The 25542-nt window shown below is 42.5% G+C and overlaps 2 protein-coding genes across 4 annotated transcripts; one reads left to right on the top strand and one right to left on the bottom strand.

Annotated features, from left to right (window-relative positions):
- Positions 1-666: 666 nt before the first annotated feature.
- Positions 667-3742, bottom strand: znf488 (zinc finger protein 488). The gene is made up of 4 exons (XM_026308682.1): positions 3623-3742; positions 2665-2884; positions 2030-2258; positions 667-1850 (listed from the first exon to the last, which is right to left on the bottom strand). Exons 1-4 carry the CDS (start codon positions 3631-3633, stop codon positions 757-759), a joined length of 1554 nt encoding a protein of 517 aa, XP_026164467.1. The 5' UTR covers positions 3634-3742; the 3' UTR covers positions 667-756.
- A 1469-nt stretch (positions 3743-5211) lies between these two features.
- antxr1d (ANTXR cell adhesion molecule 1d) lies at positions 5212-25301 on the top strand. Of its 3 annotated transcripts, XM_026308680.1 has the most exons (19): positions 5212-5587; positions 9124-9195; positions 9281-9352; positions 9755-9836; positions 10381-10411; positions 10495-10568; positions 11102-11170; positions 11252-11332; positions 11454-11514; positions 15295-15393; positions 15755-15824; positions 18615-18740; positions 18788-18878; positions 18986-19081; positions 19180-19218; positions 19355-19453; positions 19543-19707; positions 19817-19897; positions 24122-25301. In XM_026308680.1, the coding sequence occupies exons 1-19, from the start codon at positions 5346-5348 to the stop codon at positions 24407-24409; spliced, it is 1938 nt and encodes a 645-aa protein (XP_026164465.1). In that variant the 5' UTR covers positions 5212-5345; the 3' UTR covers positions 24410-25301. The 3 variants fall into 3 exon arrangements, with proteins under 3 accessions (XP_026164465.1, XP_026164463.1, XP_026164464.1); XM_026308678.1 differs by lacking the exon at positions 18788-18878 and having other exon boundaries at positions 18615-18693; XM_026308679.1 differs by lacking the exons at positions 19180-19218; positions 19355-19453; positions 19543-19707; positions 19817-19897; positions 24122-25301 and having other exon boundaries at positions 18615-18693; positions 18817-18878; positions 18986-19059.
- The last annotated feature ends 241 nt before the right edge of the window (positions 25302-25542 follow it).

The raw sequence follows: 25542 nt of genomic DNA, 5'->3' as shown, positions 1-25542 counted from the left end.
TGAGAACCATAAAACTTTTTAAACTAAAACTGTTGCATTTTTGAGTGCCAGCCTTGTATTGTTCTTCTGTTTCAAATAGCAAGCAGGAGCGTTGGGTGCAACATCCCAAATGACACACTGATATTCATTATTTGTTATTGTCAGTGAGGACATAAAGTTTTTCATTTACCCCTTTAGTTCACTCTCTTCTCTTCTGTTCTATAAATGACTAATCCTGTCCTCATTACAAGCCTGATCACAGAAATTCTGCAAAGTAAAAAAGACAAAAGTGGCCTCAGTAGTTGTCAGACCAAAACTGATTCCCTTTGGAGCCACATGATGATGGTGGAATAAAGTACCAGACACATCTGTTTGATTTTCATAATTTTCGATTTGTGCAAACGCACTCGATGCACATCTTCTGTACACATGGGAGCAAACAAAAGCTGTTAAATAAATACACTGCGTCAAAACATTATGACAATCATGATGTGTTCTCGAGATCTCTGTATTTGTTTCCCTCCGGAGCTCCTTAAGGCACAAACTTCACATACAGGGCTAAACAGACAACAAACTGCAGTGAGATTAGTTTACACGTACCTCTATCGTCATCTAGTGGACAGGCCGTGATGGCCACGTGTGTCCGGTTTCTATTTTCTTTACATTTACCTACATTCACTGTTACAGAGAGTCTTGTCGGGGATCTGGAGTATAAACAAGTTACATACGAGCATCCTTTAGGAGATAAATAGATTTTTTTTTTGGTCACCCCTTGTCTCAGTTATGAGAAGTCATATGTCTGGACAGGTGGTGGCGCTCTCGGAAATATTCGTGGCAGATCGGACAGGTGAGTTTCTCTTCTCTCCTCCTCCTCACCTGGGATTCCGCCGTGAACTCCTTCTTGTGATGAGAGCGCATGTGGAAAACGAGGTCAGAGGTCATGCGGAAGGACAGGTTGCATTTGGCGCACCAGTTCTGCACCGAGACACCGAAAGAGGTGAAAGTCGACGGAAGGATCGTGAGAGAAGATGTGGTCTGCAAATGTGCGCCAATGCTCCTGGGCCAGTGTTCCGGTGCGTAATGGTAGGCACCGTTTAATGCAACCGGGGAGGGGACAGTTTGTAGGTCGCCGCTCAGGATGTTGGACGGCATTAGATTGTTGTATCCCATAACAGTCCTGGAGGTAAAAGCATCAGTCATCTCCTCTAGGCGGCTAGAGGGGGCTGTTGTAGCGCTGCTCAGATGCACCTGGGGCTCAAGTGGAGACGTTCTTTTGCTCGGTTTACAGAAAGCGCTTTTCTGTTCTCCTTGACTGTTGGAAAGGACCAGAGAAAACGCGCTGCTGATGCTCGAGTGCACACCAGAGCTCTCTCCTGTTTCGAATCGTGCATCCACCTCTCTCTCGTGCGTAAAAGTCCTTTTGGCTTCCCCTACTTCTGAAAATGGACCATTCTTACATCCCAAATGATCCGATTTGATCTTATCAGCTTTCAGTTTCCCCGCAGAGGAAGCTGAGTCCCCTGCTGTCTGGTCGAAGCCCTTAATGAGCTGTGTAATATTGTCATCATTTGAAATATTCGTTTTTTCCAACAGGACTGTTTTCCGCCCTTTGAGATACAGAGTTTCGTCGTATTTCCTTCTTTTGGGAGAAATCTCTACGTCCTCGTTGCTACCTGATTTCTTGTGTTCCAAATCTCTGGCGATGTTGTGGAAATCCGTCACTCGGTGTTGCCTCTTAACTTCCATATGCTTGTTCCTGTAAACCTCGCGGCTCCAGTTGTCAGTCTTTACTTGAGTGCACATAAATCGGCAGTGAGCCAGGAAAGGATACTCATTCTGGAAAACCTGGTTACATCTGCCACACTGGAATTCTACAAGAGACAAAAAAACACACACACACACGATGTGACTATGTGTATATATACATTTTATAAAGAACATTTTGGAATGACACAGATGATGGTGAGACCGGTGCCCTTTAATTAGAACACCATGTGCCCTTTAGCAAGGCCTAACCTGACCTTGCACTCACATCAGAGCTGCGCCTCACCTTCACTTGCCCCTCTGGTCATGTCTGTGAATCCCAGTAGGTGAGACAGCTCCTGGTCGTACCACACCAGCAGCTCCTCGTCCTGTAGGATGTCTCGGGTGGTTCGCACATACAGTTGACCCGCTTTCAGAAAGGCCTCTGTGTTCTGCTCCTCTCTGTTGCGCGCAGCCTGCACGAGCCGCAGCCAAGAGAGCACCAGCGCAGAATTACGCATGGCATCAGGGTCCACCTGTTGAGAGGAATCGTCAAAAAATGAAAAAAAAAAATTCGTTTCGGTCTTGCCCACAACTTGGAATTCATTACAAAATATATCAAAAAGTGAAATTATAAATCTGGCTAAGTTTTGTCACATGATGATCTATATTGTTTAAATGATTTAACCCACGCTGTTTTATGTTAGTCCCAAAACAGCATCTTCGTGAGATACAAAAATTGCTGATGATGCAACTTAGAATATTGTCCCATAATATAAAGAATAAACTAAATCAAATTAGTAAAACTAGTAAGAATGAAGAAGACATCTAGTGTTCAGAAGACAGGGGTAATGAAATCCTCCACACCGAATAACTAAAGCTGGTTAGAGATGCCAGTGAAGTTTAACACATGACAACTGACAGCACAATTGTGTGACTCACCCTGAACACATAGGATTTGGCTCTTTTTTCGCAGGATTTCTGCGCTATGAAGGCGATGGTGTCATAAAAGGTGTTTTGGAGCACACACGGACCAAAGCACGTGCCTGCGGGGATGCTGCGCGTAACGATCACGGTGGAGTAGAGATCCGCTGGATGCTGCAGGAATTTACTGTCACCGGTCCAGATGGACCGTGGCAAGAAGGTATGGTCCATCGTCAAACTAATAAAATACAAAGGTCATCATTAGTTAAAGGTTAAAATATTGTCATGTGTTTCAAATGGTTTAATCCAATGTAAAGGTAAGATAAAGAGGCCTGTCTTAATTTTGAATAGAACTCGAATGAAATCACGAGAACTGTACTAACAGGTTTTGAATGATTTGTTTTAAGTTACACATAAATGTAGTGAACAACTGGGCTATATATAAAATCAAATGTACGTGGTAGTGGCCTGACATACCGATAGCCAATTTGGATTCAGTCCTAAACCCAGCCTGGATTGGCATGCACGTAATATTACTGGAAAATGATAATTGAAACCAGTGTTTAATGGGTTTTTCGCTAAAATTAGGCGTCAGGACTGTGAAGCAGCTGCAGTCGGTGTCGAGGCAAAATGATTTCTAACGTCCTTTGTCTCAGTTTTTTCACTCGGTTTCTCCTTTTGTCTCTCCATCTGCCGTGGTGCCCAACTGCCTCCTCTGCACGCAGGAGAAGTTCGGTGCGTTTTCCCCCAATGTAATACGACTATTAACGCACGGAGATGATGCAGCTATTGATTTTTTTCCTTTGTGATACTAATAACTATCGGATCTTTGAGGTTTCGTCTCGTTTTCATACATGACACCACTGATCTGAAAATGTCAGTTTTATTGATATTAAAATTTAGGACGTTTGAGAGAAAACATCGTGTGTCCTTGTGGAGCAAAGAAAGGAGAGGTGCGTGAATAGTGTGGACTCACCCGGCGGACATGGAGGAGGATGTTTGTGCCGTTGGCAGGATAGTTGCAGCAGGTGCAGCGGTGATGTTTCCCTCTCTGTCTGTTTGTTGGTGACGAGTTACTTATCCGACTGAAGCTTCCTCCGTACTGTCGTCCCTCTGCTCGCCCACTCCCACTTATCCCCTTCACGGAGCGCACTGAAGCGTGGCCTATTGGTATAAACACGTGCGCGGTCACGCACGCACACAATGAGATTCGGGCGCTATGGAGAACAGTGAATTTGGTTAGTAATGCGCAGTTTGTGGTCTTCCTGTTATGATCGTTGGCAGAGTTCAGCATGGATGCGTGTGGCTGACGTTGACAGATGAGGATCAAAGCAGCAACATTTTCATTTTCAGTCTGTACTGAAAGCGCAGAGGAACATAACCTGCGGCCTGAGACCTCATTGTTTTTTTTTTTTCATCCCGCGGTTAAACAGATCCAACAGATCTGACATCTTATTGTCTGCCATAAATGAAAATCATTCCACTAAGTGACCTTTGCTCAACAAATTTCCAGACTCCACTTCAGTCTATGTGGGATTTAAAGACGGTTTTTTGGTCACGTTGCTGGAAACAATAACTCCAGTTACGCGACAGTTACACAAGTGGTGGGAATTGTCCTGGCTGATGTGGGCAGTGGGTAATTGTAAAATTGGCCACTGTTACATGACATGATGCAGGGTGGTCTGTGTCTGCCATCGGGCAAATGCATTATTCATAAACTAAATGTTTCTAATGAGCATTTAATGGATTATTCTGCATCAAAGCTTTGGTTGGGGTAAACGTCCTGGTGGTTATAGAGCCAACTTTCTATAATGAGAAAGAGGGAACACACAAAAACCTTCCATGGCGACTGCCCGGGCGCATTGTAAATGTCTGGTTAATGTAGTATAATTGTACTGTAGGCTGAAAAATATTTTTCATTTTATGTTAGATAACATTTCCTCTGATTGTGTTGGCAAAGGAACCCTTTGGAAAGCTTTCACCATCACATCCATTCATGGCTCGATTTGCTATTAAACTGCTCTTGTCTTTGCAGTTCCCCAGTTTTTTCATTTGGGGAGAAGTATCTGAAACAATGACGATGGCACTTTTTGAAGATTTTAATCGAGAGGCACAAAACATTGCCGAATTTTTGCAAATTTCAAAACATTGTCTAAAATTATGAAATAATTTATTAAAAAATGACTTTATATGATTGTCCTGCTTGTTTTTGGGGTTCAATTCTAAATCATCCAAAAATAACTATAAAGCAAAAATGCTGTAAAGAAGATTTGCATCAAACGACTTTTAACTTCATTTAAATGAATGTGTAATACACATGATGCACAGTATGAGCCTCATGAAATACAATGCAGACTCATTTAGAGACACTCCTGCTCCCCCCACCCCCTAAATCCCTAAATCTAGTCTGTAACTTGTAGTTTGGGGCAATCCCACCCCACACAGTGGTTATTTGTCATACTTTTAACAGATCTGTGGGGCAGGATTTTTTTTTTTTTTTTTGTGAGGAAAAGTGGAGTTTTGTGTCTCTCCTCGGGTGTCGCTCCTCTCCTCCATCCTGTCCTGTAGACTTTTTTCTTCAGCTGAAAGGGAAAGACTCGGTGAGCCCGGTTTAAACTGAACGAGACTCCCGTGGATTGAACTCGCTTAACTTAAGAGGACAAAACACCGTGAAACAAAGCGACATAAACACACAGTCGATGCAGAACCAGCTGACAGAGGAAAAACATGTGAAGATCTTCAGTTGTCACGGTGTCGGAGCAGTCAGCGGAAACCGGGGAAAGATGGCGAGGACACAGACTCGCGTGTTCCTCGCCTTGGCTTTGCTGGGAATTTTCTTTCTCGAGGTCTCGGTGAAAGGAGAGCTGCAGGGAGAGCAACAGGAGGCGGAGGAGGAGAGGTCCTGTCAGGGCGCCTTCGACCTTTATTTTGTCCTGGACAAGTGAGTGTCCGATATTATTTATAGCTTTGTTACTTTCTCATCGCTGCGCACTGCCGTGCAACCGGCCAGTTGTTTGGAAACGCAGAGCGCATCAGTCGGATCCACGTCTCTGCTGCTCTAACGGGGCACTATAGAGAAGAACAAATCCAGTCTTTATGAAACTGTTTTCATTGTTACACGGCTCTAAATAATCCAGCCCAGCGGTTTCATGTTGTCTCATGGGATGACTACACTGACAATAGCCTGTACTTTTCAGACCCGTTCTAACGCGTCTTGTTTTGAGTGTGTTTGAGCACATGTAGTCTGTTCATTATTGAATCTGAAGGAGGAAGAGTATTTCAATGGGAGCATGCTTTTCTTTCACGGTGGGGAGGCAAACAGTCTGAGCTTTACCCACGGGATGTGGGCAGGGCGAGCAGGATGGATAGAGTTTCAGGCTGATGACGCCTGCGGACACAGCTGCCCCAGAGCGGTGCTAAGTGGCCTGTCGATCCTTCAAACTATTCTTCTGTCTGTGCTTTATGGCTCGATTGTATCCGGAACCGGTGAAGTGGTGCTGCGGTAGAAGCAGAGGCCATTATTTATTGTTCTCCTGCGGGGAGTTAGATAATTGTTAAACACAAAGTGAGATTTGGTTGTTTTTCTTGATGTTTTTAAAAAAACAAACCACTTTATAAGACATGTTGTATATGGGGCTTAACCAATGACAAAATAGTTACATATTTAACTCATATTCATTTATTCTATATAGATCCTTTGCATGGTGTTTATCCTACTCAAGCATAAACTTGGTTTTCCTGTAATTCAACACTGTGACACCTGCAATAGGCAGTTCAGTCTGGAAAAGGCTGTATCTCAAATAAAAATCAGTTTATTTTACAGTTACACTTTAAATCTACTTTTAATACTATTTAGTAATGTGCTGCCTTTCAGTTCTACTGTATGTTAAGAAATTTTGCACTAACCTTCATCGTAGTCTGATTCTAAAATGACCCTCTTTCTTTTTTTGTAAGAATTTCTCAGACATGTTTGTCTTTGTTTGATAGGAGTTGGTAGAGGTTTGGCAGGAAATGAGACATGGGAGAGCAAGAATGACAAACAAAGATCCATATCCCGACCTCCAGGCCACCAGGATGAACATGACCATCTTTTTAACATTACAGACCCAGAACCCAAACCCAAACCCAAATTTTTAACTTTAGAGTAGCACAGTATTGACTTATCAAACTCATAATAGTAAGATTTTTCAGTGTGCGTGGTTAGCTGGGATGTTTTTGTGCTGTATAAGCATGCACCAGTACTGAAGTACTTTTTTTTTTAAAGTACTTTTTTTCATTATCCATCTAGTCCTGCTGCAGTCTCAGAATATGCCACCCAGACATTATTAGACAAAGTGAGATTATACATGTGGACACAGGACAGACATGTTGAAACCTGCTCAATGAGCAAAGAAAAAGAGAGAGTGCAGGGATTTTGCTGTGGAGCAGTTAAACACTGTGGTATCAGTGTGTATCATTTGGTAATACAGTGAAGTATATAAAAAAAAAAAAAAAAAAGTTGATTTTGATGTATGTCCTCATGCGTCTTGTGTGTACTTTGCACTATGGGGTGGACAGGCTGACTGACATTTCACTCTGGTTTCGACACATTTGATGATCTTTCAAAATGTCCGTGGCAACATCTGTCAGCCGCTCTTCAGTCTTTACCCTTTGCTTCAAAAAGTTTAGGAAGAGCCCGGGGAGCGTGGCGCACCATGCATGGCCAAGCCTCTGGTACTCCTCTGCATGTTTCAGCAGGCCTTCAGGAAGCTGCTGATCTTTCCCCTGCGATGGCACCAACTTGTTGGATGTTTTTTAGATTTAAATGCCACAGAGCAACCTAAGCTAACAGAGCAAAATCATGCATACAAAGTTTTCAAGTGTCTGTGCCGACCGTCATCTCTTTGCCCTGTTTGGCCGTGCCCTCACCGTTCAGATGTTTATGGCCCATGCGGAGTGGAGCATGTGATCGTGCACCATCAGTAGATACAGAATGAGCAGAAGTACAATCAGATTCCCACATTCCTACACTCTACGTCTGACCCACATCAAATACCAGGCTGCATTTTTCCTCTCTATCTGGTTATCCACAAATAGAATAATAGGTGTTGTGTTTAATGGCTTTGTTCTAGACAGAGATGTTTAGTTTCACTGATCTAAGTACTTTGGGGAGCAAATGTTGCCAACAAGACTCTGCCCTTAATCAAACATGGGAGCACAGATAGAAGAATAAAGACTAGTTGCTGAATTTGATGGATGATTACTGTGGTTTAGGTCTACAGCTTTCTTTTGAAAGTAGCAATTAAACAGTGTACCGTACTTCCCACTCCATGAACTTGCTTTGAATATATGGTACATCTGCAGAGAATGAGAATTTTCCAAATGTGTGCAGTATTTAAATTAAGTTATACAGTGTTTAGATAGATTTGTTTTGTTAGTGATCAACTGCTCATTAATGTTTTATAAAAGAATTGTCAGACCAAAATAAAACTGGTTGTTGTACAGTTTGGTGATCAGTGGACACTGTGAAAATTAGAGATTTTATTTCAGAGTGGAAAACAGGTCCCTCTTGGAGAATCCTCATAGCACAGGGACTTTATCATACCCTCTCTTCCAGGCCAAAGTATAAGTGGATTAGGAAGCGACTGGTTAAATGGGAGGTACAAAAGAGCAATCATGAATCTAATCAGTTTAGCCTCTCTCTCTGTTTATGACCCTGTTACACACAGGCACTGCCCTTCTCTGACTTTCATGTGTGAGCTGTTTGAGGTTGCATCTTTAAATAGACACTCACACACACTTAAACTCACAATTACCCCCTGCCAAGTGTTACTTCTGCATCCCTCTGTTGTTCATGTTGTAGCCTTTTCACTTGGCGGGCCCCCAACCTGTTGTTACACTGGCTGTGCTCATTGGGACCATCTGTTCCTCCTCACACTCACACTCACACACATACAGACACACTCACACACACACACACATACAGAGACTATACACACCCATGCACATGGACACGCAGGCCAGCTGCCTGCTACATGGTCCCTGCTAGAGGGAGACTGCTACATCTGTCCCTGTCTAAAGTAAGCCCTCTGGACCGGTTGCAATTAGGCCCCATTAGCGGCCCCCTGGGACTGGGCTTTATTAAGGCGACTGTCATGTACACAGCAGCATGTGAGCAGGCTAACCAGCAGCTCTCACTGCTGACATGTTACAGTCCAAAGTAATGCAATGACTGAGGAGCAATGGGAATGTCCTCTAATGTGGAGGAGACAAAATGTTACTGTTGTTACTGTTGTAATGTTACTCCATCTGTTTTGTACATATTTGCACATTTTCTAAAGTCTACACTTGCATGTTATTATTCTGCCCATGTTTCCTAGGTAATGCAACATTTAGTTCAATAAAATTGTATTGGCTGTGTCTGATTAGAATTAGTCATCTGTTCTAAGGAAGTATACAAAATTCTCATTTTTTCCTTGTGTTTTGTTGTTTTTTCAGGTCTGGCAGTGTGAAGAATCACTGGAAAGAGATTTACTCCTTTGTCAAGCAGCTGGCAGAGAAGTTCATCAGGTACAAGCAGGATTAGCCAAAGAATCAGTCACATTATCTGCTTTTTCCAGCATAATTGTGAAACAACTGTGTGTTAAATTTGCAGCCCCATGCTGAGAATGTCTTTCATAGTCTTCTCCACACGAGGAACCGTCATCCTGAAACTGACTGAGAACAGGTAACACTCACAGCTGCTCAGCACTTCTGATCTGTCACTGCGTCTCTCTGGGTCTCTGTGGACCTGAACCATGCAGTTTTGGTTTTGATTCTTTCTTTGTTTATCTCCACCAGTGATGGATACCAGGACTTTCTAAACAATTTTTATCCAACTCAAAATTTTATTGCATTCAGACTTTTAAGCAACCTACTAATACAAACAGTACGTTCAGTCTACTGAGGACAAATTTGGCTGAGGATTAATTCTTGGATTGAACTTGAGTCACAGAATTATGTGCCAAATCAAATGATTCCCCCAACCCACCCATCCCTTTGTCTACTGTGATTGTGATATTCAGAAATTCTTTTCCCAAGAACAGATTTTATCAAGTGTATTTAATCAGGCTTTGTGTTTACCCCACAGGGAGGCCATCACTGGAGGTCTAATGGCTCTGAAAGGCGTTGTCCCTGGAGGCGACACATTTATGAACTTAGGTCTGGAGATGGTAAGGCCAGGTTTAAGGACACTAAAGATTTGCCAAAGTCAGGCCAGATCACACAAGTTTAGTCTTGGCTAGAAGATGCGATTCTGGAAAACATCCGCTGAGGATTAATTGAGCCTGGCAGCTGTAACCAGGACCAATTAGATAAGTATAAGGAATGGCTCAGATAACTTGATGACTTGCTGCTTCTTGAAACTGCAGAGCTTTCTAAAGTATTTAAGTGAAGCGTAGTAAAATTGAGCCTGATTCCTCATGGTCTGGTTCTCGTTTTTAAATCAATCTGAAACACATTTTCATGGTTAGCAACATTTCCTAATTTAATCCATGTTTGAAAATCTTAAGTAAAGACCAGTAAAATGAGCCTCATCAAATCACAGAGAGCAAAGCACGATTCATGGACTGACATTTTAACATGGTCAACATGGTTTAACATATTATTCATTTTGCCTGATTTTGTGTTGTCTGAAACCATACTAGTGTGTTGTTTTTTTTTTTTATATACTTAACTGATTCATGATCTTGACTAATTCTATCTTTGCAATTGCAGGCTAATCAGCAAATTTATCAAGAGAGGCATGGTAAGCTCTGCCCAGTATACTCTTTATGTTAGCCTACATTTAACACACTGCTGCAGAGAATATGAACGTTGTGTGTTCTGCAGGGACAGCTAGTGTTATCATTGCCCTGACTGATGGAGAGCTGAATGAGTGGCAGTTTGACACAGCTCAGAGAGAGGTAAGGTGTAGTAGACAAAGTGCTGTGAGCGCTTGATGAAAACGGATTTTACACAGGGGTGTGTCTTGTTACTGTAGGTTGCATGCCACTTAGATGTATTTTGCAAGTTGTTGTTTACTGTTCTCTGTGTCAGTTCTATTTCTGTTTGTTATACTCAAGCGGTTATTGCCTGTTTTGTACTTGATTGCCAAGAATTTGCTTTGGTGAGCACAGGACATCACAAAACCACACTGGATACAAGTGGTAAAAGCTCACTGATCCCTGGGAGAAATTTAAAATTGTCTTTGCTAGATTCTTCCAGGGCTAACACATGCTGCTGATTGATATTTAACCAATCTGAACCAAACATTTTAGTTGTGCCACATCTGGGCTGATGTCCATCATCTTGTCCAGCTCTGGTCAAAAAAAAAAAAAAAATTGCATGGACTGAGAAAATTAGATCGTGTGTGTGTGGTTTTTAGAGTAGACATTTATTTCATCAATAAATGAAAAATACAGGACTGTATTTTGGTTCAGTTGTTCTTTGTTTGCAGGCGCAGAGGGCCAGGTCTATGGGTGCTATTGTTTATTGTGTAGGGGTCAAAGAATTCAACCAGACTCAGGTAGGACCCACAGAAAGATAATGTTGCAAATACATGAAAACAAATGCAATTACGTCTTCCTGTATCTGTATGTTTTTCCAGCTTGCAACTATTGCAGACACTGTGGATCATGTGTTTCCTGTATGGGGAGGCTTTCAAGCCCTCAGGGGAATCATCGACTCGGTATGACACATGCATACCACATGTATAGTCATACAAACGCTACACCACGCATAAAGACATACAAAATCATTTATTACTGAATAATCTTTTGTGTTTTATTTTTTTCTTTTCGATCTCTCAGATCATCAAGAAATCCTGTATTGAGATTTTAGCTGCAGAGCCGTCCAGTGTGTGTGCAGGAGGTATGAGATGTGACGACTAAGGGTTTCCCCTCCTTGTTAAGACACTGAGCAGTTATGGTGTGCAACTGTTTCAGATGACAGGCATCTAAAGCCTCTGGAGTGGAACATGGGATTGAATAATCGCATGAACGCTCATCACCGCAGTGTGACAGAGAGCGTATTGTCATTCACGGCCGGGGGAAATTAGCATAGCGGCTTCAGCACAGCATGTTTGCAAAAGGGGAAAAAAAAAAAGGCAGGGGGGGGGGGGACGGGTGTGGTCAGAGGAATTAGCTGTGAATCTTTAAGCATGGATGCTTCTCTGGCCTAGTTTGCCACATTGTATATGTTAAATAGCCATTATGGATGTTTCAGCCCTGTCTGCTTCTTTACCTCCTCTCCCCATGTCCAGTTCTTCTGCTCCTGGACAGCAGTTTAAGGACATAAGAGGCAGGACAGATAGATGGCAGGATGGATGAGCTTTGACATGACCTTGTTAGAACTCACTTAGCAGAGTGCATTTGCAGCCATGCTACCAGTGAAGCTAATGTAGATTAACATCCATTATGGGATGTGGAGAATGTGAAAGCATATGAGGAGAGGAAAAGAGAGGATCAGCTATATTGGCCCAAAAGGACAAAAATGAGGAAGGAATAATCATCATCCTCGTGTGATAATTAGAGTCGCTGGTTTGTTGCCAGAGTCTCAGTGTGTCACTCGGCATGTGGACAAATATCCTCCAACAGCCTCATTTAATATTCGATTGATGAGCAGCCTAATGGTCAGTGAACTAAGAAACCAAAGACCTAATTCAACCGAGGCTTGATTCTGGCCTAGTTAATGAAGGGCAAAGATTTGAATGTGCTGATCACTTACTGATAGTGCACGCCATTTCCCCATGTTGTATCATTATGTGTATGAATAATACAGAGCTCTTATCTTATACATCCAATGCTTATATGTTATGCTTAGGAATGGTTTAGAGTTGCATTGTGGAGAAATAATCTGACCTTCTGTCCATTACTCATTATTCTTGCAACATCACATATAATCATGTGACTGTTGAGCAGTTGTTATAATTATTTAGACTTTGCTTTTATTTGGAAATACAAGACTATGGAGGAGACTCCTCTGTATTTCCATTATAACCATCTAGCCACATCCACCCATCCTGATGCATTTACATATACATACAGTACTTTCATAGTGACATATTGCATAGGTATTGTGACAGTTTCACTCTCTGTCTTTCTCTCTGTCTTTATGTAGTCACATACCGTGCACGCTTTACACCAACATACAAATGCTTAGAAACTCTGTAGCCTGTGCACACACATACACACACACTTTTTAAAGCACATGTGCACACATGTCCCTCACACTGATGTGAAGTGACCAGACTGAGCTGCCTGCAAACAGGCCATCAGACTGGACAGTGAACGTTGGGCTGCACTATCAGACATGACAGCACAGATTCCACCCCCCTCCACCCCACACACAGTAGCACACACACATATACACGAACAGACACAGAGTGAGAGGACAGCAGGAGTTGGGCCTTAGATGTAACATGACAGCAAAGATTGCTGCTTTCATTACCGTCTGACCCTTTCCTCCTCATTGTCCCATCCTCCTTTGCCTCTCCCTGCCCTTCACTGTCCCCTCGCACTAACGTGATTGAAGAGCCACTGTTGGGACAAGCTGCACCCCATTTTCTCCACACACAAAAGACACACACTCACATGCATGTACAGTGCATGTGAATAGCCACGCACAGACACACACTCATCCAAATCAAATCCATGTCAAATGTTCAGGTGTAGATGGAAATGGACATGTGGCTACAGAGGCAGGCAGAAAGCAGAGAGGAAAGGGCAGCAGCATATGTGTTGTACATGGACATGCCCCACCAGTCCCTGCCAACCATGTGTCTGACAGCGCTGACAGGCTACATCAAGCCTCGGTGTCCGTTTGTGTGTAGACGATAAGGAGATTAAAACTAATCTAAATGATTAAAAGATTATTAATAATTTATTAGGATTTAAAAACCAATTTTGTAAACCACTCTTAACAAATTTCTTTTGTTTGGACATATCACATCAATGATGACTGATATTTAATTTGGATTGAATAAGACCCTGTTCTGACAAATATTAATGAACTTAAGTGACATGCAATTCAGTGCACCACTGAATTGTTGTAAAAGTAAAAATAAATAGAGGTTACTGGCTTTATTTAATAAGAGTAAAACAGTAACAGCTCTCATAATTAGAGTTCTGATTTGCTCTGCACCCTGGGTTGTGTGTTTTTGTGTGTGTGTGCACATGCACCCTGTCACTGTGCAGTTCATGCTATTTGATGGTAACAATGTGTGAAAGGGGGATGACTGCTAAAGCAGCCAAAGCACTGAGCATTGGGAATAATTAGTGTCCTCTCTTTGAATTATATGTTGCTATGACTGAAAAACCACATAAACCATCTGTTTATATGAAAATGTATACAATCTAAATGATTTCATATTTCTATGACTTTGATTGAGCGCTCTGTGGCTGTCATTGAGAAGACAATGATTAGGCTATAAAGAGATGTGTGGAAATGACATGAACCGTACTGACAAGTTGCAAGTCATTGAACGTCTGTAAAAAGCATCCACACACATGCAGATTGACAGTTGTGTGAGGTCAACTGTGTGCACAGTTAATGGATATTAGAAATTTTACCTAACAACTCATATATCTATTGTCTAATTTAAGTTATACGTGCATAAACAGTTTCCGTCTTGGATTTCCTTCACATGCAGTAGGCTACTTGCACTCTTTTTGGTTTTGCACTCTTGCACATTTTTGCAGTATCTGTAAACATGTAGTGATGTGCACACATCTGTTAAGTGTTGTATTTTTTTTCAGCTGTGCCTTTGTTTTTCTATTTGTATTTATGGTTTTTCATAGCAGCTTGTCTGACCTTTAAGAAAGCACAGTCACATATACACCCACACCCTGTGATGTTTTTATCCAGTGATCTTCACGCTGGAGCTTTAAATGTTAAAGGTGTGGCAAATGTTCCCTTCTATTAGCCAGAAAAATGCTAGAGGAATATTCAGCGCTCTACCAGAGACCACGCGAACACACACATACATGTTCCAACACATGCCAGTACATATTCACATACTGAAGACATGCAGATATGTCCATGTGAAAAACACAGAGTATGCACAGCTTACATATGTATCCTCACACACACCTCTGTCTACAGACACACACACACTTGCTAACGCCATGACATGGTGCCATAGGTAAGGTCAGACCTACTTTGACAGTGCTGTGCTGTTGTCAGCCCTACAGGCATGTTTTTAAGGAAGTGTTTTTTCCCACTCTCTAACATATGCTGGGTAGCAGCCACATAGACACGCCAGCATATGCTGACAAGCCTCTGTCAGCGCGCTTTAACAGTGCCTCGGGGAAATTAAAGGTCACACTCACACACACATACACACCCACCTTCTGGCTACAGCACAGTCTTAAGATATTTCTGAGTAGCAACACTTTTAGCATTAGCACCACTGGAGCATATTATGGCCTTTCCACACTTACACGCAGAAGCACACAGATATAAACAAGCAGTAATGAGGCATGAACAAGTTTCTACTGCTGAAGTTGAACACAACAGAGAAAGAGAAAAGCTGTCAGCACTCACCATAATGGTACACCAGAAATTTTCTTCTACTTTAGACCAAAATTGGAGACCAGAGACTGTGTCTTACCGTTGTTCTGCATGAGTGTGCTCTTTTTGTTTATTCCTTAGAGAGTTTCCAGGTGGTGGTGAGAGGCAATGGTTTTCTTCACGCCAGAAACATTGACCATGTCCTCTGCAGCTTCAAGCTGAATGATACGCACACCATAGGTAAGTACTGAAAATGTACAAAAGCATCACATGCACACAGACACACACCAGACCAGAGCACATTTTGCACAGGTTAACAGAAAAAATGAATAATTTATGTTCAAGTAAATATGATAATATTTAGTATTTTGTTTCATGAAAAATGATCATCAGGACAGTGCACCGAATTCTAATCAATGTCTTTTTTATACGTCTTGTTACAGCAAAGTCTGGAAATATATGAATGCCTTAATTTTACATGTTTTAATACCCTTTAATGCATCATAGGATTCTGGTTTGGCTTGTTCGTTTAGGAAAAATGTGAGAATGATGTGCAGGATGCAGATTTTTCAATCTCCTTCATAAATGTGGTTTTGTGCAGATGAGAGACCAGCTGGAATAGAGGACACCTTACTGCTTTGTCCTGCTCCTGTTATAGAGGAGGTCGGGAGGTAAGCTGCATATCTCTTTTCACCCCTACACCATTTCTTAGCTATTAGTCCAGTTGCCAAACTCTTTGTGTATAGATGTCACGCTCTGGGCCCAGATATTTGCCAGTTGCACTCAAGTTTGGTGTGGAAGACTGCTGTCCTTGAACAAATTAGGGCCAAAGTCATTGAGTGTCTGTGATCAATCAGTGTTTGTCGCAGCTAACGAAGCCAGACACCAATCACCAGGGACAACAAGAGTAGAGCCCAGGAACATGACTTAATGAGAGCCTGCTGGAGAGGACCTTCGCATCTGTGTATGTGTTTGTGTATTTGCGTGTTTGTGATGTATCCCAAATCTCTGTCTGACACTTTGAGAGACAAAAAGTGTGAGTGGAGTCCACCGGGCACTGTAAAGTTTCCTCTGAGGGCTTTCAGCTTTGCTACTGGTGATCCAAAGCAGAAGTTCCTTGTAGGGCAGACTGAGTGTTGCTGTGGGCTGAGCTTGGAGAGAACCAAAGCCCAGCAGCCTTCCTGTCCCTACTGCTTGCAGTCCTGTGCATAATTATACACTCCGGCCTGCGGCCCCAGACACCTCCCAGTCACTATCTGTCTTGTTGCTGTCACTCAGATTTCTAGCGTGAGTTGAGCTTGTCTTGTCCACCACTCGAAAGTGCTGCTTTGAGGCAGAAGTACTGATCAGAGATGGGAAACAAGAATTTTTTTTATACTATAGCTAAGAGCCCATCACACTACAGTATATTTTGTTCACAAAAGCCCAAATCAATACATTCATAAGCACAGACTTAATAGCTGGTCCTTCGTGTGCCTTTGTGTCTGATAGTTGTTGCCAGCATGGTTTTTGTGGCAGGTTGGGCTGCTCCTCCAGAGAGCAGCGCAGAAGATGGAGCATCATTACACACAGCAATGGTGCCTGAAGGAGGCATCGTTCCGTGTAACCAGAGCACATTAGAGCAGAGTCAGCACTGCCCGACACCCTGAGTGCTACGAAAGAGGAGCTCAGCTGTGAATGGCTGAAGGGCCCAGAGAGGAGGCCAACAGCTGGCTGATGAGTTCTGGGCTGTGTAGCAGTAACATGCAAATAGGAGCAGAAATATGTAGTTATGTGAGATTGCCAACGTGCAGACCGGACAGGTGTTTAAAGTACAAAATTATCCTTTGTGAACTGCTGTTTGACAAAATACTTTTATCTTAGTCATCTGAACAAAATCCAAGGTCTCTTTTGTTTTCCTTTTCTGAACCTCAAAAATTTCCTGTCAAGCTGCTGTTTACAAGGTTAATAACGGAGCTTGATGCTCAACAGTTGAAGTCCATTAACGCAGCCTGAGGCAGGTCCTTGACTGACCTGCGAAAATAGTAAAAAAAAACAGTCATGATGCACTAAATTAATAGATATGTATTTATTATTAGCTGAGAAACAGTGAGCAGTTTTTTTTTTACTTTTATGCAATTTTATAGACCAAATATAAATGATGAATATGATTATTAGCTGCAGCCATATAAAAATCACCCATATATGTTACACCACATGTGAGCTGCTTCCTGTTTGTAAGCCTCTACATGAGGTCTTTGGGACTCCAGCTCCCAGCATCACATCTTCACCCAAACCCCAAAGACCCTCACTCACCTCCTGTTCCACCCGAGCCCCTGTCGCATATAATGAAGTCATTGATGCTGCCGTCACACAAATCTATGTTGACTGTAAACCTTCCGGATGCAGCTTCCCCTGCTATACAAACACATACACACACACAAGGCAAATGCATATATAGTGGGCAGATCAATGATTGATAGGGGCTGAGATGTCTCTGTCAGAAAGAAGCTGATAGCACCATATCCCCCTGCCTGCATGAAGGGAGGTCTGACCATATGATGGGGAAGGGGGTGACAGAAAAGGGAGTAAAGAAGCAACAGAAAAGATGAGTGACACCTGCACCACCACTTTTCTACTCTGAAGTAAGTATCAGCACAAATAATGATATGAGCTACAGTGGTATAGAAAGTCTGTAGGGAGGTTTCAGAAGGAAGGGACAGTGCTGAGGGGACGTAAAACAGGAAGGACCCTTGTTGTACCATCCCCCACTCCCTGTTTCCTCTCTTCTACCCACCCCACTCTGTAGAGACCTCCCCCTCATCAAATCTATACCCAAAGCTCAATGTTCCCATTGTCAATGTCCCCAGTGAACTATAAGAAAAGAACAAAAAACCTTTCTTGATTCTTGTCCAAAACCTATAACTTTAATCCAGCTGTCTGATGTTTCCTCATTCACTGGTCTGTTTTTATTTGTTTATGAATAACCTGTGAACTAAATATTCCACTGTCTGTTTCACTACCTCTAAATCCTGGGTATACTAGTGTTTATTGCTTAAATTGCTATCCAGTCATCTTCCCAACCAAAAAATGTAAAATTCCCCCACCCCCCACCCCACATGACTCTTGTCCCTGACCATTCCTTCAGCTATCAGCCGTGAATACAGGGGGAATAAGAAGTAATTTAGCTGTCTGTGGTTTCCACATTAGAGGTCTGGGTCTGATCCAGACATAGGAGATTTTTTCTGTGGGCGGAGAACTCCCTGACCTTCTTTTCAGACTTTGGCTTTGTGTCTGTGTCAGCATATTTGTGTGCTTATAAGGCAGCAAGTATGGACAGAGTACTTGTATTTATATGTATTTAACACCTCATGTGAGTCTGTGCAGTCGCTGAAACATAGAGCACAAATGTGTGTGCACAAGGAGGGGTGCACTCGGTCCTGTGCCAGTGATCAGATCAGTCATGAGTTTGTGTTTTGCAGGGTGATCTACCTGCAGGTGAGCATGAATGAGGGCCTCTCCTACATCACCAGCAGTGTTCACATAACTACTAGTGAATGTGTAAGTACATCCTCTGCGTACAGTCTGCACTGTGACAACAACACATTGTATTTCCCACTGGCATGCGGCCTATTTCGAATCCACTTTCTTTTTAATCCTACTTATTTTCTCTTGGTTCTCTAGTCTTCTTCTTCTCTCCTTGCTCTCTGAGGTCTCCTCTGTTGCATCTGTCATCAGAGGAGGCTGTGAGTACTTTTGCTCTCCAATTTCAATTTTTTTTTTCTTTTTTTTTTTTTTGTTGTTGTCTCATCATCCAGTTTATTCTTAACCCTGTCCTCCTGTGTGTCTGTAGTTTGACGGCACGATCGTGCTAATATCGTTGCTGGTTGTGTTCCTGCTGTTGGCTCTGCTGCTGATGTGGTGGTTCTGGCCGCTCTGCTGCACTATAGTAAGTTTGCACAGATGATTCAGTCATCTGGAACCAGGCTACTCTAAAATATTTCAGTATTAAATGATTCCATGACATATTCAAATTTCAATCTTTAGGTGATCAAAGAACCTCCGCCCCCTCCTCCTCCAGAACCAGTAAGTCACTGATCTCTGTCAGAGATCATAAAAACATACAAGGATTAAAGCAGTATTACATATCTTTTACTGGTTATCTAACAGCAGTGTGTTTGGAAGAATTTGAGGTGTATCTTAATTGAAGTTCCATTCACAGGACTCAGATGACGATGATGGGATGCCAAAGAAGAAGTGGCCCACTGTGGATGCGTCCTATTATGGAGGAAGAGGAGTGGGTGGCATCAAACGCATGGAGGTATACACACGCACCCACACAAAACACTCAATTTTCAATACTGTGATGCTTAAAAGAGCCATGTTTTTTTCTTACTTTCCCTTTCATAGGTGCGATGGGGGGAGAAAGGATCCACTGAGGAAGGTGCAAAGCTGGACAAGCCTAAAAATGCAGTTGTAAAGATGCCAGAACAGGAATTTGAACCTTATGAGCCCAAGCCACGAAAACCACCCCGCCACCTCCCACAGCAGAGGAGGTGGTACACACCTATTAAGGTCAGTTTTTAAATATATATTTAAGGCTCTATTTCTATTATTTCTATGCACAAATTTCACTTTGAGATACATTTTGTGGTATCTTTTTTTGTCTTTCTGGATTCTCCAGGGGAAGCTAGATGCTCTGTGGGCTTTGTTCAGGCGAGGTTATGACCAGGTGTCTTTGATGAGACCCCAACCTGGAGACCAGGTAAGCCTGTTTCTTCGCTGCAGTTACATTTCATTGTTTATCTTCGTCTAAAACATGACTAAACAATCCAATATGCCACAGGCAGGCATAATGACTGTTACAAAACAATAATTTGATAATTATGTGTAATTTGGGGCACTGTTCTATGGGCAACAACCACTTAAAAACTTTTTAATAACAACTTGAATGGGGACAGAAGGTTTTGGAAAGTATTTTCTGTTTCTGTTGTGAACAATTGAGCGTCTGCATCCTTCTTTCTGTCATACTGATGAAGACGTGTCAGTGAGCAACGTGTACAGCAAAATCAGCAGCTTGGTACTTTTTTATATGCACACTGACACAGTGAGTGAATGAGCTACTGATACCACTCTCTTCGTCAAAGCTGCCATTGTTCACACACTAGCAGTACAGTATTCTTCTCTGTGGCTCCTAAGAAAATGACTGGGTTTCTACCAAGTTTCAAAATAGCATGTTACACGCTCACTCTCTTCAAATGTAATAGGTGTTTTGTGTGCTGGATTTCCTGAAGGCTTCAATGAGCTATAATAGAATCTGTCACTGCTGCCTCGGAAGAAAAAAAAGTCCTAAATCATGACATCACTGTTTGTCCTCCAAGTATGTGTGACAGAACAAGAGAGAGCAGAGTGGCCCCTGTTATCTAACCTTGACCCTGTGCATTGCATCCCATAACCCCACAGACATGGTTCCATTACCATGCTCGTCGTCATGGTGAAACATCTGCTCCGTTGTAAATGGGTTCACTGTTGCTTTTCATAATGGAAGCTGTATCGCTGTAAAATGGATTAGTTTGTTGAATGGAGTGATTCATCTTTACTATGCAACAGTATTAGTGTGTGTGTGTGGGGGTCTACTGTATGTGAAGTCTATAAAAGTGGTCATCAGAAACTGCATTATCCCTTCTTTCCATCTTGGACTTGCAACAGTTAATCTCTGTCAGAACAGGAGTTTCTAGAGTCTTTGTCAAACGCTTTCTGTGGGGCTATGGTTCACACAGTCCACTCAGCAATGACCCCCACAACCCCCTTTACGCACCATTAACTGAGGAAAATAAAATGCTATTTCTAGCGTGGAAAGAAATGAGGGGAAAAAATCCACTTTTGTTGGGAGGAAGATAGTTGTTTAGAATTATCGCTAATAGCCATATCGGAAAGAAAGAAAGACGACAACAATTCCTCATCAATGACAAGTCAGGCACAGAGGCACAGATCTAAAAATTCTCAAAAGCAAGAAACTGCAGCTGGACGACAGACAGCACAGCTGGATCACAAAAAGCCAAAAAAAGCACAGCGATATCTAGCATGGATCAAACTTCTCAATGCAGATTGTTAACCAGCAGCTCGGCAGGAGCTCGTCCTGCTTTCTCCCCACATTACTCCTACTTCACTGCCTCTGCAAACGGCCATCAGCGGGCTGCCAGTTTCTGCCACGCTCCCTGTTTGCATTTCATCTCTCTCTACTGTGTGTGTGCATGCGCAAGCATGTGTCACTCTAACTTGTGTGTCAACTCTCTGGAGTGAGCGTCATACAAACAGATGGGCAGTTGAAAGGCCACGAGCCATATTGTGACAGAAGAGATTCCCTTCTTTTGTCCCCAGAGCTGATGGCACTGATGGCCCCGTCCCACAGCACAGACTAGACCAGAGGGCGGCCACCATCCCCTCAATCAGCACACACAGAGACACAAATGAGCACAGCGGCACCTCCCCTTCTCCACCCTCTTTTTTTCTATCCCTTTATCACTTCACATAAAGCATCAGTTCCCCCAAATTGCAACAACATATATTCTCTCACTTACCTCTATTAGTACTTTCACTAAAGTTAAAATATCTAGTCTCAAATTTCTGCAACTGCTTCAATACAATAGAGGAGAATAGAATTTTGTTTCTGGCACCCAAGGGCCTGACAATGTGTTGAATGTAGTTGTAGTGAAAGCTGTTTTCAGGTCTGTTTGGTGCAGTGTTTAAGAAAGAGAAACACGTGCACCACGTACTTCTGCAGATGCCAGGTGGTATGTGGAACAACTGGACTTTATAAGCTAATTTGAAAAATCCGATGTGATTTGGTTAAAAAAATCCACATATTTGTGTTTAAGTGTAAAGAAGCGCACATACACAACTACAAATTAGTGTGTGCGTAAATACTGGGGATATAACCAAGAAACTCCCAGTTAAGCTGACTATCCATGAACCCTGAGTCAGGTGTTGTACCCTAACACTACATGCCACAAAAGCATCAAAGCTGACATGGGTAGCTTGTGGTACTTGTGTGTATAGGTGTCCATTAATAAATAATATCCAGTCCTAAACACATTTGGAACATACTGATCCAAAACAACTGTCCTACAGATTCAGGGGGGAAAAAAAACTATTACTGTTGAACCCTGTATTGATTTGGTGCTACGCCCATTGTATTGATGAAGAGCATCACTTCTCTCAGATATCTGAAAAATTCAGTAGGTAAAACAGAAACTATCTACATGGTTTGATGTCAAAATATATTTTTCTGTAAGTCGGGTAAAAGACTCTATCTCTCCCTTTCTGGATCAGACCTGTTATCCCCACAGTCCTTAGAGCAGCATATGTAGTCTGTGAAGTATGTCAACACATGGAGCCTTTTCCTTATGTGAGTGGATCGCTGTAACGTCATGCGCAGTGATAGGAAGAGCTGTCAGGTCAAATGTGCGTCTCCACTCTCTCGCCTTTCTCCCCTTTTCTTTACTATAACGGTCACAAATGTGTGTGTGTGTGTGTGTGTGAGTGAATCTGTTTCTTGTAAACAGGCAGACACTGTTTTATCTGCTTTGCGTGTTTGTGAGGGAAGGTCAGAGTCTTGCGGTTAAGAAAGAGAAACACAAGCTAGAGAGAGGCGTGGTGTAAAGAGGGATACTGGAGGTGGTTTGAGGGTTTGTTTTTCCTGCTAAAATGGACTTGAGGGTTTGAAGTAAATAGTTGCCAAGAGAGGAAGTGAAGCAGTGACAGACATTACAGCCAAAGGGACTCACAGCAATGTGTCATCACATAGCAAATTGCTGAACTGTCACACATTTATGCAGACATTGTTTGCTTAAAAGTGAGGAAATCTCCTGTTTTCACTATTTTGCTGGTGCTTTTTTCAAAACCAAGCTTGTGTTTTTTGGTGCTCCCCTGCAGTCAGCCCCTTTATCTTTCTCTATTTCTGTTATTCAAGAGGGAGAGGTTTCATTCAGGCCATATGTTCTGGTGGAGGCATGCTTACAGTCACACACATATAAACACGCTCATATTCATGAGCTTGTGTTCTCATTGTGTCCATATGCTATCTCTGGTGTTGTGCTGCTGCTCTGCTGCTCACAAACTGGCCTTTTCACCGTGGCCTGGCGACAAGACCGAAGCAGTCACCCCCCCCCCCCCCCCCCCCCCCCCGCAGTGCTGCCCCCAATCAATTACACACACCTCACATACACACACACACAAACACACAATGGCCCCTTCAGCCACAAAGCTACTGCTGCGGGAGTCCTCTTAATGGCCCCTGTGTGACTTTAGGGCCTCTCTGTTTAATAAGGTGTTATAATCAGACCACCAAGGGTCTGTGACACAGAGACCTACTCTCCATCCTTCACAAACTGACTGAGCAAGACAGGAGGTTATGTGGATGTGTGTGTGTATGTGTGTGTCTGCCTGCAGAAGGATGCTATGCAGGAGACAGAGAGGTTGAAGAGAGGAAACCCATGAATGAGAACAATAACAGAAGCATTCTTTTCTCCCCGACTTGTAAATTATGTTAAATGTTAAGGGGCCACTGTTAACTGTTGTGGGGATATTGAAATCCTGCCTTCAGATTCCAACAAGTCAAGCACATAAGAGACATAAACCACTTTCTGTTCTGCTTCAAGAGAGGCTGAGTCATGGCAGAGGCTCCTATAGAAGAGAAGGGAAACTGGACACTGCAAAAGTGTGTGTATGTGCGTCCCTGTGTCTTTTCTAGCATCACAGCTATTGTAGTGCAGGTGTGGACAGAAGACAGAAGCAGCTCTGTGTGTCCTTCAGAGCCTAAAACACACACGCCTCTGTCAGCAGAGCTGGGCAAAGACTCAAACAAACCATGTTGGCTGAGGAATCATAGAAGCTCATTGATTTTGCACAAAGATGCATTGCATTTTAATCTGTACTCTGCCTTGAAATGATGATGTGTAGTCATGCTTTAACCTTGTGTGTCTTGCAGGGTCGCTGTATTCGTTTCCAACGGGTCAAAGATAGGGAGTCCAACCCAAACAGCCAGGCTCATCCTCGGGCACATCACTCTCCCTCGTCTCCTCCTCCGCCCATAGAACAGTGTCCTCTGGTTTCGAACTCTGTCCCCCGTACAAAGCCTCCATCGAGAGGACCCCGCACCACACCACCCACCCGTGTACCCCCATCCATGGTTCGACCCCCTCCGGGTCCACCCCCAGCTCGGGCTCCCTCAGGGCCACCAGGACCCCCGCCATCTCGACCCCCGCCCAGGCTCTGATGATAAAAGAGTGAGCCTCTAATAAACAACTAATATGTCAGCTCATTCCATAAAAATACATGTCCTGTTTTAGATTCAGAGACTGCAGAGGCATAAAAACACATATAAGCCAAGGGGCTCTGATTGAAGCTCTGTGCTTTGTTGCTGGACAGCAAAAATATTTATCTGATATCAAAATCAGCTACTGACTTTCATCAATCTTTATTCCAAAAAATCCACGTAGATATTAGAGAAGAAAAACAAGCATGTAGGTGAAGCACTTGATTAAGCCTGTATGTAGAGGTCATGTTGACTTAAGTGGTAAGAGTTGGAAATTCCACAAAAAGGATATGTTGTTGAAAGTTAACCTGTGATGTGTGCATGAACAAGGGGAATATTATTTCTGATTTGTAGAAAATAAGGTTGAGTGAGAACTTGGCGAAAAATAGAGCATGTGGTGAAAGATGATAGTGATGTTGACAATGCTGGCTTTGGCTTTTAAATGCATGCTATCTTAGGTTGCTACAGACTTGACGCTTTGTTTTACCTTTTCAACCAAAGAAACTTTTTTCTGCATCCTAGTTACCTAGTCCGTATAAAAGTTCAGTGATTGTTTTTTCAACTGCAGGGCAGTTTCTTCACATTTTATTTATTTTAATACAAGCCCTGTCTGCAGCTGTTTTCTATTTAGTATCTTGTAGATTTCTTGTAGTGTTCAAATGCTTGAGGAAGGGAAATACCAAGTCGGATATGAGGAAGCATTGCCATGTGTATTTGTGGTCAAAGATTGCATTGAAAATATGTATCTTCAGGGTTTTCCTGTATTCTTCAATTTACTGACTGAAATGATAATTTGCATTATTTCTTTATTAACTACCTGTTGTGACCATCTTTAATAAATATGTTTATTACATGTTGCCTGGCAGTGGTTTCTTTTAGTTATTTGAAGAGTTAAAAAGTGAAGGTATCTCAATATTTCAAGAGAACTTTTCCACAGTCATACTGTGAACCACCTTGTAAACACATTGGGGACAGAACAAGGCACCTAATTAATTATTAGATAATTGGGTTTTGTTGTATTGATGTGGTATGTTCCATTTAACCACAGTGCTGATGCTGTCCTGTGTGAAAATGTCCCCAATAAGTCCCTTCCT

Source organism: Mastacembelus armatus, chromosome 15, assembly GCF_900324485.2.
Source record: "Mastacembelus armatus chromosome 15, fMasArm1.2, whole genome shotgun sequence".
NCBI classification, from domain to species: domain Eukaryota; kingdom Metazoa; phylum Chordata; class Actinopteri; order Synbranchiformes; family Mastacembelidae; genus Mastacembelus; species Mastacembelus armatus.
The sequence above is the reverse complement of the archived record's forward strand: the minus strand, read 5'-3'. Positions and strand labels throughout refer to the sequence as shown.